This window comes from Ursus arctos, unplaced genomic scaffold, assembly GCF_023065955.2.
Source record: "Ursus arctos isolate Adak ecotype North America unplaced genomic scaffold, UrsArc2.0 scaffold_3, whole genome shotgun sequence".
Lineage (NCBI taxonomy): Eukaryota > Metazoa > Chordata > Mammalia > Carnivora > Ursidae > Ursus > Ursus arctos.
In genome coordinates, this window is record NW_026622985.1 from 86,449,165 (window position 1) to 86,467,929 (window position 18,765).

Here is an 18,765-nt window from a genome sequence, read left to right on the forward strand (position 1 = left end):
TTACCCACTTGAAATATTTTTACCACCATTTTTCAAGGTGAAAGCCTGAGCCAAACTTATAACCCTCATTACTTATTACCAGCTGAGAAAAATGTAAAAAGCTCAACTATCCACCAGTCCAGATCAAAAGAAATCCTCACTTCATGTCTTCACCAAATATCCTGAAAGGTCTTTCTGAATCATGTCCCCACTTTGTCCTCTTTATTCCAAACTTTTGAACATTTTCCATTTCCACCCAGCCCTACCCCCACCCAGTGCCTAATCCCTCTCTTTTTTTCCTCCCCATTCATTAGAGTGCAGTTTCTCTCACCCACAGAAGAGAACCAGACAGATCGTGGACATGTGTGTGCACACATGCATGGGCAAGCATGCATGTATGCACGTGTGTGTGTGTGGGGGGGGGTCTCTACGAGCTTCATACTTGCACAGTAATTCTTGATTCTGGCTGATCCTGAAATCTTTTAAGGAACATCTTAATTTTCAAAGCTACTGAGGCTGAGATAGTTGGTCTGGGTTATGCCTGGGCACTGGGATTTTGAGAAGTTCCCATGGGAAATTCTAACGTGCAGCCCAGGTTGAGAACCACTGTGGTCGAGCATGGAGTCTTCTTCAGTTCCTTTTCTTTTCCACGCCCTATTTATGCTGAGTATTTTGGTTCTCTTACTGGCTTGAAAATAAATTAATTTGAAAACTGTCTATCTCTGAGTTCTTCCAGTTTTGGAAATGTCTCCCTGGATAGATATGGCCGCACATTTTCATTAGATCTGCGTCGTTGTCTCCCCACAAGTAATACTTATAAAGTTGGCACATACATTCCTACACTAATCCCGGCCCCACATCATGCCTTCCAAATACACACTGCAACCAGATTTCCATGATCTGGAAAGGGCAGCCCGAATCCTAGATGTGCCATCTGCAGGCCTAGCCTGCATTTGGCCACCCTGTAGTTGGGGGTAACCATGTCCATGGATAACTCCATCGGAGACCAAAGAGCTAGGTCTGTGAAATGAGTCCTTTCTCACGATCAGCAGCAAGCCAGCCAGTGTTCATTTTTCTGAGTTTCTCCTTATATTTAATCTGGCCACTAGGAATTTTCTGGTCCGTTTTAGAGCTCAAATATGAGCAAAAGCCAGGGAGCTATTTTAGAGTTCCCTGAGACCCACTGTATTCATTTGCAAGAGCTGCCATGCCCTGTACCACAGAGTGGGCGGCTTCAGCAACAGAAATGTATTTTCTCAGCGTTCTAGAGGCTAGAAGTCTTTGGTCAACTGTCAGCAGGGTTGATTTATTCTGAGGTGTGTCCCCTTGGCTTGTAGATGGCCATCTTCTCGCTGTGGCTTCACATGATCTTCCCTCTGCATGTATCTGGGTCCTAATCTTCTTTCTTTATATGCCAGCCAGATTGGACTGCGGCCCACTCATAGGACTTCATTTCACTTTAATGGCCTCTTTAAAAGCCTTATCTCCCAATACGGTCACATTCTGAGGTATTGAGGGCTAGAACATGAGCATGTGAAGGGGGGGCGGGTACTCCATTCAGCCCGTAACACCCATGAAATAAGAGTGTAATACCTCCTTTGTCTTCCCTCAGCTGGGATCCTATTTCTACGAAACCATAGCCATGATACTTGTTTTTGGTCCCCTTTCTCTGGCATGAGAGCAGAGTGTAACTTTCTGGGAATGAATAGAAAGACAGGTCTACATAATTTGAAAATGCCATGCTGAATGTAGTTGGTAAAAAGCTAACTAAAAATATATATATATAAAGGCTGAAAGAAGGGAAAGAAATATAGGACCCATCAATTTCTGCAGTGGAGAAAGGAAAAATGTAATGTAGCTGACTTCGTGAAAACTATGTTTGTTGGATAATCTAGGAGAGACCTGAGTTTAGATGTTCTGCCTCATGACTTCATAAATTTGTTCATACTTGTCAGGATGCAGTCCCAGTTTAGGGCTCGGGATATACAGTCCCCATACAACAACTGTCCTCATTGGCCTGTTCTGCTAAATTGTTTATTTGTGCGAGGAGACTGTTCCCATCCCCGCCCCCACGCCCCATCTGTGCAGACGACTCTAACTTGAACTCATCAATTGCCTGCTGGAAAGCACTGGTGTGGTGCTCAACATACAGGGCTTGTTCAATCCCTTTCTTAAGGTAATTCACCTAAGATTTCCTTCTAGAAAATTCGAGTTTCCACATCTGAAGATCCTGCATGAGCCCATCAACGTACGCGCATGAAAACTGTGGTATAATGACAGGAACCTACCTTGAGGTTTGGGCTTAGTCAGCTTGCCACAGGGCTTGGAGATGGTGACTGTCTTCTGGCAGTCGGCGTTGTGGAGGGCTCGCTTCAGACTTCCAGTTCTGGTCTTCAAGGCGGTATTCAGGTCGCATTCTCCCCAGGCCTGGAACTGGTATTTGCACTCCGCTAAAGGCAGGGTAGGACCAGACAGAAATCTTTGAGCGCCTCTAGGAGTTCTATAAAGGTAGACGCACTTTTGTTTTTACCTTTTTGTAGTGAGATCATTGTAGAAATAACGTGGAGAGATCCCTCTATCCTTCACCCTATTTCCCCTCAATTGTCATTATCTCGCATAACCAGAGTTCCTGCGCACAACCAGGAAACGAACAGCGATCCATCCCACAGAAGTGATTCGGGTTCTGCCAACGTCACACACGCGCATTTGTGGTATGCGTGCGCGTGCGCGTTTAGTTCTGCGCGACGTCATCACGTCTGTAGATAATGAATGCAGACACCATCGGCGTGCAAAAAAGCTCCAATACAAGAGTCCTTTGGGTTAATTCTGTCATAGCCTTAACCTAGGCACCTTCCTCCCTTCCCATCTCCTCAAGCCCTGGCAATCACTCGTCTCTTCTCCAGCTCTATAATTTTTGTCATTTTAAGAATGTTATATAAATGGGGGCGCCTGGGTGGCACAGCGGTTAAGCGTCTGCCTTCGGCTCAGGGCGTGATCCTGGCGTTATGGGATCGAGCCCCACATCAGGCTCCTCCGCTATGAGCCTGCTTCTTCCTCTCCCACTCCCCCTGCTTGTATTCCCTCTCTCGCTGGCTGTCTCTATCTCTGTTGAATAAATAAATAAAATCTTTAAAAAAAAATGTTATATAAATGGAATCATGCATACAGTATGTAACCTTTTGATATTGGCATTTTTTCACTCAGCATCACTTCCTGGAGGTCCATCCACTGGTGTGTTTCAACAATCAGTTCCTCTTTATTGCTGAGTAGTATTCCATGGTAGGTATGTATCATGGATCGCTTAACCATTCACCAGTTGAGAGATACCTGGGTGGTTTCCAGTTCTTGGCTGTTACAAGTAAAGCTGCTATCTACTATTCGTGTACAAATTTTTAGAGGAACGTCAGTTTTCATTTCTCTAGGATAAATGGCCAAGAGTGAAACCACTGTGTTGTATGCTAAACGGATGTTTATTCTTATTTAAAAAAAAAAACCTGCCATACTTCTTTTTAATGTGGCTGTACCACTTTACATTTCCACCAGCAAGGTATGAGTGATCTAGGTTTTCTACCCCCTCTCTAGCATTGGGTGGTGTTTGCCATTTAAGTCCTTCCGATAGTTACGCAGTGTACTGTGACATCTCACCGGTTTTCATTTCCATTTCCCTAATGGGGAAAAGATATTCAACACCGTTTCGGATCTTTATTTGCCACCTATATCTTGTCTATGGGAAAATGTTTGTCCATGTCTTTTACCCACTTTCTAATTGGATTCTTAGTTCTGAGAGTTGTCTATTCTAGGCATACGACACTTTTATTTGTAGGTGGGTCTTTCAGGTCCATATACAATTTAAGACTGAATGTATCTGAATTTCACCACACGCTTATAGAATTTAACCCCAAAGGTTAAAGAGAATGAAAAAGGTACAGTGTGTATATTTATTGTCTTTCTTCACTGGCCTACAGGTCAGAATACATTTCTGCCAAGAGTAAGAACATTTGGGGCATTGCATACCACCATGGCCAAGACAGACAAAAAGTCTGGACTGTGGAAGAAACAGGTCATCTGGGTGTTCGATTGTGGGTTTCAAAGTTGGAAGTGTTGAAGGACTCCTTCCCAAATAGGCAGAGGAGGCCAGCAGGAGAATGACAATAGTTGGTGAGAGAAAAGTCTATGAAAAGTGACTATAAGCAGCCTCGCTGGATTTGATAAGTAAATCTATTAACCAGCGTAGATCGTGGGGAAAGATCAAAAGCAAGAGGGGGCCTGAAAGTCACAGAAAGAGGTCTGGAGAAGGAGGAGAATACATAAGAGAAAGGGGAAGGAAGAAAAAAGGATTGAGAACTAGAAGGAGAGAGAGGAGAGAAGATAGATGAATGAACTCTCAGGAGAGATCAAGGCTATATTTTATGTCCCGATCTGTATGACGGTGGTTCTCGATCTGGGACTATTTTGACCCCAGGGATCATCTGACAATATCTGGAGACATTTTTAGTTGCCACAGTTGGTGGAGGTGGGGAGTGCTCCTGGAAACTAGTGGAGAGAAGCCAGAGATGCTGTGGAACAGCCTGCAATGCCCCTCTCCCCCAACAAAAACTACATGGCCCCAAATGGTAGTAGCACTGAAGCTGAGAAATGCAGGGAGTCAGGCAAGATATCTATTCCTTTGTGATCTGATAAAATCAACTTATTTAAAATAAATGGTAGTCAAGCTCAAAAAGATACTTGGTGGAAGAATGCAGGCATTCTGTCCGAGTGGAGGATTAACTCAGCAGGACGGCAGCGGTGGGGCTTACCTCCAAACTGCTTTTTCCAGTTGCAGGGGATCTTACATCTCTGGGTCTTCATGGTTTGCTTACACTCGGCTCCGGTCCGGGTGCCCTCCCGGGTGCCCAGGCCACAGTCCCCGCTGGTGGGCACGCACACGCTCCATTGCCATTCTCCACAGTCCGACTTCTTCACTTTTTTTTCTGGGAAGAAGAAAGGAACAACAGTCAACCCTCTGGAAAACTCGAATTCCTATAACAAAGTTCATTCCAGGGCACCGTAATTGCAGGATGGGTCTGTGCTTTTGACCGCCGTCTTCACCGTCCAGTGAACCATAGCCCCTTGATACATGTTAGCCAAGTGGTTGAGTGGGTGAATGATCAAGAGAAGGCGGAAGGAAAACTGAAGGAGACGGGACTCATATTCATTTAACTCTAGGTGCTAGGAACTGTGCAAGGGATCTAATGGCATCTCCTTTTAGAAGCAAACACTTCTGTTACAGATGTTCAAAAACAGTGAAACATGGAAAATAAGGCAACGTTCTATTAGAAGTAATGGTTGTCAGATTAGCATTTCATTGCAAGTTGATGTTCCTTTCTCTTAGAGGTGGAATAGCATAAGCTAAATATGGTGGATCGCAGACATAAACAGACTCCCAGCTCCACAGCCTACAATTCACGACACTGGGAGTGACACAGAAAAGATGTTCTGTTGCTCTGAGCTCCAGTTTCCCCCTTTGTTAATATGAGATAAAACGAAGATTCCCTGCAGGACTCTTTTTAAGGAAGAGACTCAACATAAGTACAACACCTGCTCGCTCATCAGCGTTCTGTACGTAGCAGCTACTAATATGACCATTATGCTTATCACATCATCTCTACTTTAGGACTTACGGGGGGGATGCCACTTAGGTTCCTCTAAAGAAGGAACAAAGGAAAGGAGAGAGGGAGAGAGGGAGGGAGGAAGGACGGAAAGAAGAAAGGAGGGAGGGACACAGGGAGGGAGGACAAAAATCAGGCAGTTGGATTAGACGGACATTAATCCGTGAACAGTCTTGCCTTCAGAACCCTACAGCTTACCTGGCTTCTCTTTCTTCCCCGCTTCAGCAGTGCCCACAGCCGCCAAGATGAAAACGAACGCCAGGAAGGCAGCTGCAAGTTTTCGACGCTGCTGCACGTACTGTTGGGACTGCATTCTAGGAATAAACAGAGAAACAGAAGAAGGTGGTGTCAACCTAAGTCAGAAAGGAAGGCTGGTGGAACTCCTTCATGAAGGGCGCCATTTTCCATTTTGGGAATAGATTTTTGGAAGATTTCTGTCAGTGCTCTTGGGCAGAATTCTATCTTTTCTCTCCAACAGCCACTGAAGTTAAGTGCTCTTCTGCAATCAGTCAGGTATTCACTGACAAAAACACAATGAACAGTTCTCCATTGAAGAGCTTCACACACAACCACTTGCTAAGTATGACTCAAGAATTATGGAAGCAAAGGAATTTTCGTGGCATGCTTTTGAATGGACTCCTGTAGTTAATCTTGCTGATGGGGACACATGGTAGCGTCAGTAATTATGGTCATCTTTGTAACTCCTGACAACTCCCACAAACAACCTTGGCATCACAGTCCGCATGGAAATTTGAATGGACACTATTAATGAATTACCTGTGCCGGTATATGGTTTGCCTTTATCTTTAGATGTATCATACTGACCAACATCTCTGCCTTTGCTTCCTGTGGTCATGTTTACTTTATCATTACTGGTCCATTATTCACTGGTCCACCAAAGAGGGAGGCCCAAGATAGAAGTGGAGCTAACACACTTTGATTCATATCAGACACATGTGTAAGCTCACATAAAATCTAAACATCTTCTCAATTTTAGGATAACAAAGAGATTACACTCACTCATAATTTGAAATTCTCCACATTTGATATGAATCAAAAATCGCAGAATAACATTAGAAAGACTCCCTCGGAACTTGAAGTCACTCATGACAGACAACTAATATCAACATGGTCACTCACGGTCATTAGCTCTGAGGTTTCTTTTTTTTTTTTTCCAGAAGAGTGATTTTACATTCCCTTGAGCATGAACAATAAAACCTCACACACACACACACACACACACACACAGGATTGAGATCATTCTGTTCCACAATTTGTTTCTCTTGTTCAAAATCATCTATGGAATGATATTCTTGTCAGTAAATTTGTCTCCCTTTCTAGGTCATGGAAATGCCATTTTTTTTTTCAATTGATGACTTTGGATTCCATGATATGAATAAAACATATTTCATTTACTAATTAAAAGGAATATTTTGGTCATTTGGTCCTTTCACTGACTCATAAATCCTAACTAGCTACCCACCATCTCCATCGCTTTCTAAAATCTAATAGTGGATGCTTTGTTCACCCTCCTAATGCTGAATTTTTGTAACTGTCCCTCACTAATGGTCGCACAGAAGCGTTCCTGTTGCTTCTGGACTTTGCGTGCACCCTTCACTGAGCATGAATGATGTGAGGAGCCAGTCTAGACTTCCTGGCTGGCAAGACTTCTTAGAGTCGACTACCCTGGTGCAGACGCTATGTAGGACCTATATACCGCCATATTGGACCATATATTTGAATATCATGTAAAATACGTACAAAGTGAATCAAAGTGGAGGTCTTCCGTTGTTTTCTCCAAAGGCTGTCTGAAATCTGCTCTCGCTGACTAACCACTTTAGAGGCACAGGGTTTTCATTTGAGTTTTCTTTTTTAAGGGTTTATGTATTTGAGAGCAAGAACGCCTGCACACAAGTGTGCAAGTTGGGGGAGGCAGAGCGAGAGAATCTTCAAGCAGACCCCCCCCCAGCACAGAGCCCAGTGTGGGGCTCAATCTCAGGACCCCTGAGACCATAAGCTGAGCCAAAACCAAGAGTGGGACACTTAACTGGCTGAGCCTTCCAGGAGCCCTCATCTGAGTTTTCTTAAAGGGTAAATTAACTTTTAAATTCAAAACTTCTAATGTATTTCTTTCTAACTTGGAATTTGCCTTTACATTTAACAATCACCTATAAATACCTAAAGCATTTACATTGTGATTTAGAAGTTCCCACCGAGAAAGCACAGCTCAGGAGTGAACTTTCTCATCACCCAATGGGCGGATCCTTGTAGATCCTTGTAATGTCCTTGGAACCGCCCCCCCCCCCCCCCCCGAAGAACCAAGGCCACCCAGGCAGACAAGTTCTTAATAGAAAGGTGCTGTCATTGGCTAATTTTAACCTGGGCATTTCTAGTTTTACATGGCTACGTTCTTTTATATTTATTTTCAAGAAGCTTTCTCTTACTCAAGTTAAATTCACTTAACTTCAACAACAACACAACAACAACAACAAACCCACCCAGACCAGAATTTCCTAAGGATAAACTTGTTTTGAGTCATGGAGTTATTCTACCCATAATGTGAGCTAGCAGGAAAGAAGGACAGAGAGGAACTGGATGAAAGTTGGAGAGTTAGAATGGAAATGCACCCTCTCTGCTTCTGATATTAATTCAGAACAATTCAGAGCCTGAAGAAGTAGGCGAACAGGGCGGATTCAGTTTTAGATGAACTAAGGAAAAATGCACCCAAGTCCATGGGCACCGGAAGTCATCCGTGTACAATGTGCCGTCAGCAATGGGGTTGAGTCGGAGACTATCTTTCTTCGTCTCACCTCCTTCTCCCCTTCCTCCTGCTTTGCTTGCCATTCTGCTTGAGCCTACATTTTGATAACTTAGATTTTTCTGCCTGGAGAACATGAATAACGTGTGTTTAAAAGAGTAAGGGGTTTTAGAAAAGGGAGGATTAAAATTATCCCCAAATTCCCGGGTTCCCAAACAATGCCCAATTAGCACGCTGATGCCTGCTCCGGTAGTAAATACTTGAGTAATTAGTACGTGTGTAGCCAACAGTTCCCCTGCTTGTGGTATTTGCATAGCTGATTGTTTATTTGTCCTTAGCATTAAGTGAAAGCAAAGTTCTCTCGGTAAATAGTCTAACCCTGTCCACTCTCCAGGGGCTCCCTAGAGGAACACAGGCAAGGACCCTGATCATGGCTAATTTTTTGCACTGAGGGAAATAAAACAGTGGAAGAAGAAGACTTGCTACATCAGCTGTTCTTTTGAATCATTTCCTTATTTTCACCTCCTCTTACTGCCATTTTTCAAGGCACTTGCCCTGACATACTGAATTTCATAGGGCTGAACGGTCAACTGGAAAACTGCCATAGATGGATGGTGGTGTCTGGAAATTCCTGTTGAGTTCATCTCACTAATAAGTCTAAAGCTCAGAGGTAAAAGGAAATTAAAGTTAAAGAAACCAACTCAAAGGAAAAGTGTTAGTTTATTAAATCCTCATCCCTTCGCTAGAGAAAAAGCTGATGAGAAGGAAAAAGAGAGCTCCCCTTCTTTCAGCATCTTAATAGGATCTAGAATTTTAAAAGGCGATCAGCTCTGGTGTAAACACAAGACAAGGATAATGGAATCGATTCGGACCCTTAGGGATCTGTTTGGAAGGACAAACATGGGACCTAGCGGCAGAAGCCTTGGCTCAAACTTCAGCTCCACCACCTAATTTGGGGGATGTCCTCAGGCAAATCACAACCACTGGAACTTCTGTTTTGACATCTGCAAAGTGGGAGTGATTATAACAACTACTGAAAGGCTTGCTGTGAAAATGAAGATGTAGACATAGAGCCAACCCAGAATATTCAGAAATGTATTATTAGCTGCTGAATAAAATTAATTTACCCTTACACTCTTACTACTTACTACAAGGAAATACTTCTTGTCAATTTTTTAAATTGACGTATACTGACATATAGCATTATATTAGTTTCAGGTGTGCAACATAATGATTAAGTATTTGTATTGCAAAATAATCCTTTTTTTACTGAAAAATAACCGGCATCACACTTTGAACTATCTAACATTATTCAAAAGCAAAAGACAAAAAAAATGAAACAGAAAAAGAGAGAGAGATACGATTTGATTGTCAACTAAAGACTTGTTCAGCATTATCGAGGCACGAATTCATTCTGCCTTTTGACTTCTCAGGTTAAAATAAACTCATGGACCTTTATCCCCAGTATTTTTTTTTTTTTTAAGTTCATGGAAGTCAAGAGGTTCCATGTGGAGAGTTAGGGAACATGTCAATGCCATTTAACTTGTATGCAATGGGGGGGGGACAAAACTCATGTTGCAAATGTACTTCATGCTGTCTGGGTGGAGAAACCTTTCCAGTCCCCTCTTTTTAAATACCTAGCCCAGGGCCCCAGCCCATAGTAGCTGCTCCGTAAACTTTTTGCTAGTGAAAAACATCACCAAAACATGGCATCCAACAGAGGCGTTAGTACGCATGCTCAACAACTTCTCCATCCTTTGCCTAAGCCAAGGGATGTGAAATCTACTGAAGAGGCTGGGCTGGAGACAAGAGCCAGAAGCTAAAGCAGTGTCTACATACAGACATAATCGGTCATCAGGGAATGATGTGAAATGCTTCTGCACCAGGTATTACACATCACTAGACCTTTCTAGACTTCTTGTGACCTATTTGCCCAAACTCCTGGGGAAGAGTTCTTTACCTTTTTATTGTAAAATAAAACACAAGGTACAGAAAACCACACAAAGCAAATATATAACTTAGTGAATTATAAGATAAATTAATTTTCCACTCACATCCAAAGGCCTTACCATGTTCCCCATCCCCATGATAGCCCTGTGCCTCCAACAGTAATAGGCAGTAATTACTTCTTCGCATTTCCTGAGGCTTTCATCCGAGTGAGCTTTCTTAGACACGTCTAATTTTAAAAACCGATGTCTTTTAAATTGCTTTTATTACGTAGGATTGTCCTCCAGCCCCCCTTTATTCTTTTCTTGCTTTTCACTTTTTACAAGAACCAGGCCATTTAATCAGCAGGATCCCACATTCTGGATTTTGATGATTGCAAATTCACGATGAATTTCAACATTCCTTTGTTCAGCTGCAAAGTGGCAGCTGGATGCAGAGGCTTAATGGGACTCAGGGGTGACCCCTTCGGCGAGATTGTAAGTGGCACCGTGATGTTTCACCAGGAGCGGCATAGCATTCGTGTTTGGCTCTTCTGTGATGGTAACAGCAATGGGTACTACTCAGTGATTACTGCTGGGCTAGTATGGACTGAATATTGTATCCCCCCAAAACTCGAATGTTGAAGGCCTACCCCTCCTCGTGCACATGGTACAGGAGGTGGGGCCTTTGGCAGAGAATTAGGATCCAATGAAATCATGAGCATAGAGCCCTCACGAATGGGATCTGTGCCCTTGTAAGAGTCTTAGGAGAGTTTTCTTTCTGTCTCTGCTCTCTGCCATGGGAGGACACAGTGAAAAGCTGGCAGTCTGTGAGCCGGAACCCAATGATCCTGGCACCCTGATCTTGGACATGCAGCCTCTAGAGCTGCGAGAAATAATAATAACAATAATAAAAATCTATCCTGAGTCTTGCTTTAAACATTGTCCTTAGGTTGTCGTTTCGTTATCAAACTGCCCCATCTGTATTTATGTGAGGATTCAGGAAGATTCCAAAAATATCCTGATACCTCCTTCGTCCCCACATTAGCACATTATTTCATGGAACATTTTTGGGACACCTACCTTATGCCAGCCCCCAAGCTATATTCTCCGGATACAACAATGACCAGTGAGAAGTTTTTGCTTGTTCTCATGACGCTTGCATCCCAATAAAGTTTACACCATCAAATAGCTACTTATGGCTTGCTATATTCTGATAAGAACTACAGAATGTCAGGAAGTATAAGGGAAGGACAACTATTTTGCATTTCTCTTTCTTGAGGGTAAACCAAAGACGGGGATTCAGTGAAGGCCAAAGATTTAATTTCCTTTAAGTTCCCTATAAAGCAAACAAAACCACTGGTAGTCGGAAATTCTGTTATGGAGCATTAACTACTAAGCATGTTCTAGATGTGACTGCAGTCATCGACTGAAATGTCTGTGTTCTCTTATTCATCGGAAGTGACTTTAGTTTGAGGGAGATCGGTCAGCTCGTATTAGGAAGATATTCATTTAGTTAACAAGCACTTATTGTCCTATATGCAAGTACTTTAAGTACTTTATAAATATTGGCTTATGTTAATATTAACTAATACTCGAAATATCACAAATGGTGTATCCATTTACTCAATTATTCAAAAACTCTGTGTAGATAAGAGTTGCATCCTTTGTAGCATAAATTGGTCTACGCAGTGGTGACAAGGAGTTGAACAACATGGACCAGAGTACTGACCCCGTGGTGCTTATACTTAGTGGGCAAAGTCAGAAGATAACACATAAACAAATAGGCAGGTAAATAAACTCATGAGTAAGATAATTTCTGACTGTGGTAAATTTTACGAACAAAATAAAAGGGGGATGTGATAAACAGTGAGTCTAAGAGGACTAGTTAGGTAGGGTGGTTATGGATGGTTTCATCCATGTAACTGAGAAAGATCTAGAAGACTATGGTATCTCTTACTGGTAACTATTTTGCATCAAGGTCCCTAATTATCACTTTCACAACTCACTATTGTCTTCTGAGATGGAACAGTCATAAGAGCTTTTATAATTCTTCTGGAATTCAATAATTAGCCATCCAATCCTCCTGACTGGTCTTGCTCTCTCCACTCTGCGACAATCTCTGGATCCACGTAACGTTTGACCAACACCCGACCATGTCTCACTCCTATTGACTTACTAGTAAGCAGCCCAACCTGAAATCTTACCAGCATATAATCTGTATGAATATCTATTCTCATATTTCAAAAAATAAAATCAACCAAATCATCATTTTAAGAAATGTTTATCTTTCCCAAGAAAAATAATGACCACCGTTTATTTAATTTAAATATGATATCCCAGCATGTTCTTTTCTCCTGTTTTCTGACTTGGTAATATAGTAGGAAATCCACTTTGACTAAAACCATGTAGCCTTCTCACCCGTGACCCTTATTAATCTTTACAGGGATATGTAGGTTTCTTGAAAATGGCTTTCTGCTTCAAATTCAACTCAAAATACAAAAGAACATTCAGGGATGAGAAAGGGAAAAAATCAATCAACTGAAGCAAGTATTCAATGGAAACTCATTTGGTTACCCTTCATAATACGACAGTGATGTGAAGGTATGTTTATTCAACTATTTTTTGGAGCCTCGTGAGTTCAAAAGGGACTCGAGTTAGTTGTATTATTCCTTCACTGCTTTCATTTGTTATAATCAAAAGTCACTGGAGATTGGACTTTTAGAATTTTAGAATGTTCTAGTTTCCTCTTAACCCTTTTTGTATCTGTCTGCTGCATCCTGATACAGAGGAATAAGTAAAGGTTTTGTAGTAGGTCGGTCCTCAGTTAGAATCCCAGCTCTGGCTAGGTAATGACGCACTACATTTCATTTCTCTGGAACTTACTTTCCTTAGCTGTAGACACGGCTATAAAGCCTGTCCCACCATGTTTCGAGATGAGAGAATACGCGTGAAAAGTTAGTGCCACGATACCTGGACAGGGCAGACCCACAGGGCCTTCTGTCAGTAGGCCTTCTTAACTTCCGTTACGGCCCCCTACCCCTTCATCCTTAACGGTACTAAGACAACAAATGGGCATTTTGGGTGGGATTTTCCTAGAATAGAAGGTAAACTACTGAACTTTCACTGGGCAAAAATGGCACTCCAAGTCTCCTCCTCACAGATGACTGTGCTGTCTTGTAATTTACCTTCCGGCACGAAGTGGCCTTTCTCGCTTCCTTCTGATCTGTACTCCTGTGGAGTCAAGGTGGAGACAGAATATCTAGAACATCTCCAAATCTTTCTTTCTCACAGGAATTCCTTCACCTGTGCTCTCCCTCCTGCACCCCATCCATGTGTCTTTGGCCAGAAAGAAGTACTTTTAACTGTCTAAACTCAAAAGCACTGTTTCAGTCAACTATCTTTTGCTCCTGCTATCCCATACAACTAGAAGTTCTTTCCCACGTCGCTCTACCTGGCAAACTCTTATCACCTCCCAAGGTTTGCCATAAGGGATTTCATCTTCAATGAAGCCTTTGTTGAGGCAACATTGTCCTGTTTATCTTGGGAGCTCACTGTGTCGTGTCCATTCCATGGACTCTGCTCACTGGCAAACCCCGAATGTACAAGTGGCATATTTTTGACTCTATAAACCGAAGCGTATAAAACTGAAAAATACCACGAGCCCACTACACCGTTAGATTTCGTAACCGTCACTTTGTAAGACCCCTTTGACTTGTCTTCTTTTGTTACCATTACTAGCAATCGACTCTCTTCCAGTTATTCCTTTCTTAAAAAACAAAAAGATACATAATTGTAATGCACAAAGCAAGTAGAGACTAAAAAACTGTCGCTGCCGAGCAGTCAACAGAAGTTCCTGCGGTTCCTGCCCGCGAGCCGACTCGCTCCCACACACCAGCCCGGAAGTGAATGTTCATCTTTGGGAAACTGCCAACAATACAAGCCATGAACCTTTGGAGGTCCTATTAGAATGACTGACATTTAGAATACCCTCTAATGCTGAAGTTCTATCAAAAGCCTTAATCAGGGGCGCCTGGGTGGCTCAGTCCGTTTAAGCGTCAGGTTCTTGATCTCAGCTCAGGTCTTGATCTCAGGGTTGTGAGTTCAAGCCCAGCGCTGGGCTCCATGCTGGGCGTGGAGTTACTTAAAAAAATAAATAAAGCCTTAACATCTAGTGTAACTTTCAGTGTGTGCATGTGTGATTGTGGCTATATTTGTGTACTCGTATATATAATTGTGTGTGCACACAAGCTGTATGCGTTTTCCTTCAGTAATCCATAAGCCTTTTAGGGGACAGGACATTATCTTTTCCTTATGTTCATTTATAAAGTTTAGAACAGCATTTGACACAGAGATGTCACGGATACATTTGTTAAATGAATGAATAGAATAACATAAATAAGAGAAAAATGAGAGAAAAAATAGCCTGGCGTCCAATAGGATAAGTCACTCTACTATCTAAAATGGCACCGGGGCGCCTGGGTGGCTCAGTCGTTGGGCGTCCGCCTTCGGCTCAGGGTGTGATCCTGGCGATCTGGGATCGAGCCCCACATCAGGCTTCTCCACCAGGAACCTGCTTCTCCCTCACCCACTCCCCCTGCTTGTGTTCCCTCTCTCGCTGGCCGTCTTTCTCTGTCAAATAAATAAATAAAATCTTTAAAAAATAAATAAATAAAATAAAACGGCACCAATGTCACACACGTCTGTTCCCTCCCCTGGCTTTGCATTTTCCTTGGCACAATTCCGTGTTGGATGTAGTATATCTTTATCTGTGTTTGCTCATAAGCTTCTCTCCCAAGACAGCGGAGCTCTGGAGAAGAGCGGTCGGGGCCGGCCGCTGAGATCATGCTAAGACTGGGGTGGGGAAGCACATGGAAACGTACGGACATCCCAGGGGATGTGCTGAGCCCGGGGGGGCTATGCAGGTGCAATAGGAACGAAAATACATCTCAGTTCGTGTGTTCCTTACGCTCCAGACCCTCGATTTTGGAGTGGTTTATTATTTTTTAAGTCCGCGTTCTCCACCTTGCTTGCGAAATGCAGGGTATTCACAGAGGCGGCTGCCTTCTCGGGTTAGGAAGACAAAAGGTCAAAGACACCACTGTAATTTTATCTGTCCTCATTACACCTTTACTTAATAATGGCGATTTCTTCTGTTTCCTACGTTTGAGAGAGATTTGTTTCTATGGGGAATTTAGTGTGGTATTTTTAAGATTTTATTTATTCATTTGAGAGAGAGAGAGAGTGCATGCAGTGAGTGGGGGGAGGGGAGACGCAGGCTCCCCACTGAGCAGGGAGCCCAACATGGGGCCGATCCCAGGACCCTGGGATCAGGACCTGAGCTGTAGGCAGATGCTTAAGCGACTGAGCCACCCAGGCATCCCTGGGAATTTCGTGTTTTCATTTTATTTTTCCTTACTTACAGGTTCCCTTTATTTTCAGTGACTCTTCAAGTCTAAAATCATCCTATTGATTTATTCTTGAATGGTTTGATCATTGCCTCAGATTCCTGAAGTCTCACATAAATAGGCATTATGTTTATAATGAAGTCTGTCCCTAAATCGTCCCTTCATGTTGGCCCTGTTAAGCTGTCTTATTTAAATACTAGGCCTTGAAAAGAATGTGTTCCAAGCACAGGCGTGCATAACCTCGGGGGTACCGTGCTCGCAGCACAGAGGTAAATTCCACAGTGCTCCACTTTTGATTTTAACTAAGTGCATATCAATTAGACTGATAAAGTAGGGCATCCGTTGAATTTTGCATAACTCAATGCCTCAAACACAGGGAACTTTCAGGCCCAAATATTTTTATGGCATGGTGGCAACCTGCTGGGGAAGTGTGACACTTTAGGACATTTTTGTTAGACATCTATTTGCCAATTTTTAGAGCGCCTGCTAAGGGCCGGGTCTATGCTGGGCATGGGAATATGAGAAATGAACATGATACATCCCCTCCCCGAAAGTTCTAACTGGGAGAAAAGAGAGATCCCCACGTATGATGATTCACTGTGGTACATATTATGGAAAAATCACACACACAGTGCTCTCCGAGGGTACAGGACCAAGTGATAACTTCGCTAAGCAAGTTTGAATGAGGTACAGGGTTGGAGCATTTTCATATGGTTCTTGAAAAAAGAAAAAAAGTTGAAAGTCTTCTAAGAAAGGAAGGAAAGAAGGGAACTTCAGGCAGAAGGAACCACCTAAGCAAATGTGTGACCGTGTGTGTAATATATTCAGGGGCAAAAAGTGATGAGAATAGAGAGTAGAGGGTAACAGGTAGCAACGGATGGGCCTCAAAAGGAGGAAGAGGAAATGAGTACATCCTGGGAGGTGTGAGAGAGGAAGATAGAGAGACAAAGTCACTCATTAGTCTGGAGAAGAGAAGCCAGGGAAGGTCACAGAGAGCAGGAAAGTCTGCTTGTTGCACAAACACGGCTGAAACTGTCGGTCACTGCCAAGGGCTCAGCCACCACCCTCAACAGTCCATCCAGATACTCTTCACGTGATTACTCTTCGGGCTGTGCTCGTTGTTGTTGTTGTTGATCAATCTATGGATGTTTTAGGAACTTCATTTTGGGGGGTTTGTTACAAAGGTACTATAACCGGCGGTCAGGAACAAGATCTCAGACTCATACACACACATACACACGTACATACAGATCCTTCCGATTTTCATTAGGAAAACAAAGCTGGGCAAAAGCAGTGATTTTGCAGAGCGCTGGAGTTTCCACGGAGAGGCAGGAAAGGCTGGTGCCAGGCAGGAGGGCGGCCTGAGCAGGGCTGTTACAAGCCTCCCACTTGGGCTACAGCAGCCCTCCTCTCACTACTTTCCTCATCGGTTTCCTTGTAAGTTTCGTTTGTCAAAAATGAAAAATAAGTTTCATTGTCACCTGTCTAGCCAACCTCAAGTCTGTACGGGGGGGCCTACGCCAATAATACAAAACTATGTGTTTAAAAAGCAGAACTGAACAGATGCCTCAAGTATGGCGATGGAAATATGAAATATATTTTGAGTAGTCAAGATACCTTGCTTGTGGTATTTAGAGGAATTGACATAATTCCTGTCTGTAAAAATAGAAATTTTACAAGTGTATATTTCAACTATCCCATACTTTACAAGAATTTTGACAGGATTTTCTCCTCTTATCAAAGATCAAACGCAGGGGCGCCTGGGTGGCGCAGTCGTTAAGGGTCTGCCTTCGGCTCAGGGCATGATCCTAGGGTCCTGGGATCGAGCCCCACATCAGGCTTCTCCACCAGGAACCTGCTTCTCCCTCACCCACTCCCCTTGCCTGTGTTCCCTCTCTTGCTGGCCGTCTGTCTCTCTGTCAAATCAATAAATAAAATCTTTTAAAAAAAAAAAGATCAAACACAGAGTCTAACAAGTATGATCATAATTTTGAGGGTAAGATAACAGAAAATCATAGGGTAATAAAAATTTGGTTTTAATACTATGGAAAGAGAAGAGGCATCGGAGTCAGCAAGATTTCCTCCACATTGACCCCGTCGTTTATTATATCTGTGATGTGGGCAAAGTAGTCAATCTTTTACACTCAATATCCTCCTTTATGGAAACTTATTCTGTAGGCTTATGATCTGTTGGAAGATGACAATGAGATAACACGTATGACACGACAGGCACCTCACTTGCTCCATCAGTGGCAGCTCCTGTGGTTCTTAGAGGAAGACAGTGGGGGTGGACGAGAGTATCTGTATGAAAGGATACCAGGCACAGTTTGATAAACAGGGTGCCAATATGATCTTTTAAGATGGAACGAGAAGCGTTCCAGTGAGAGAAATAAAATTAGCTAAAGTTTTAGGTGAGAAATCAAGAGACCAATTTGAGTCAATAGTTCAATTTACAAGCTACAGGTTACGGTAGTTTCATAGTAAAAAGAAGAAAGTGTGGTGCAGACAAGCTGGAGTCCTAAAGGCAGAGCCTGGAAATCCTAATTATGAACAGTAAATGCTTAGTGACCGCTTATTACATGCAAGATAATAGGCTATGTTATAAGGGAGCTACAGATGTGAATTATATCTGATCTCATGAACGCTACAAGATTACTAACTCATTATAGAGACCAAGGCAATAAAAATATACACCATATTTTGTGTGAGATATAACAATGCTGTAACTAAAAGCAAATGTGTTTATGATAAAAGAAGAGGGTTTGATATTCTTTCCAAAATCTCTTCTGAATAATTAAAAGGACATTTCCAATTTGGGGCAGTAAAAATCAAAAGCAAGTCATCTGTATTGACAAACTGAGTTAATTTCTCAAGAGTATTAATGACTCTTAAATAAATGCCCCATGTTGCCTGAAAACGCAAATCCATACTCGTTCGGCCTAGCTCAGCAAAGCAACCCATGTTCTCTACCTTGACCTGAAGAGTGGTTTCATGGGCATGCACTTCTGCAGAGACTTACTGCAACTTTCATATTACTTTAAAAAAAA

General features: G+C 42.7%; 1 protein-coding gene across 2 annotated transcripts in view; it reads right to left on the minus strand.

The window, feature by feature from the left end:
- The window catches only part of PTN (pleiotrophin), a 99,890-nt gene that overhangs the window by 18,165 nt on the left and 62,960 nt on the right, over positions 1–18,765 (minus strand). For both annotated transcript variants that reach the window (XM_026511606.4, XM_057304377.1), the window contains exons 2-4: positions 5,826–5,941; positions 4,776–4,949; positions 2,268–2,429 (exon numbers count right to left, since the gene is read on the minus strand). In XM_026511606.4, the coding sequence (XP_026367391.1) occupies positions 2,268–2,429; positions 4,776–4,949; positions 5,826–5,940 (451 nt within the window). In that variant the 5' untranslated portion in view covers position 5,941. The remainder of the gene's footprint in view (positions 1–2,267; positions 2,430–4,775; positions 4,950–5,825; positions 5,942–18,765) is intronic.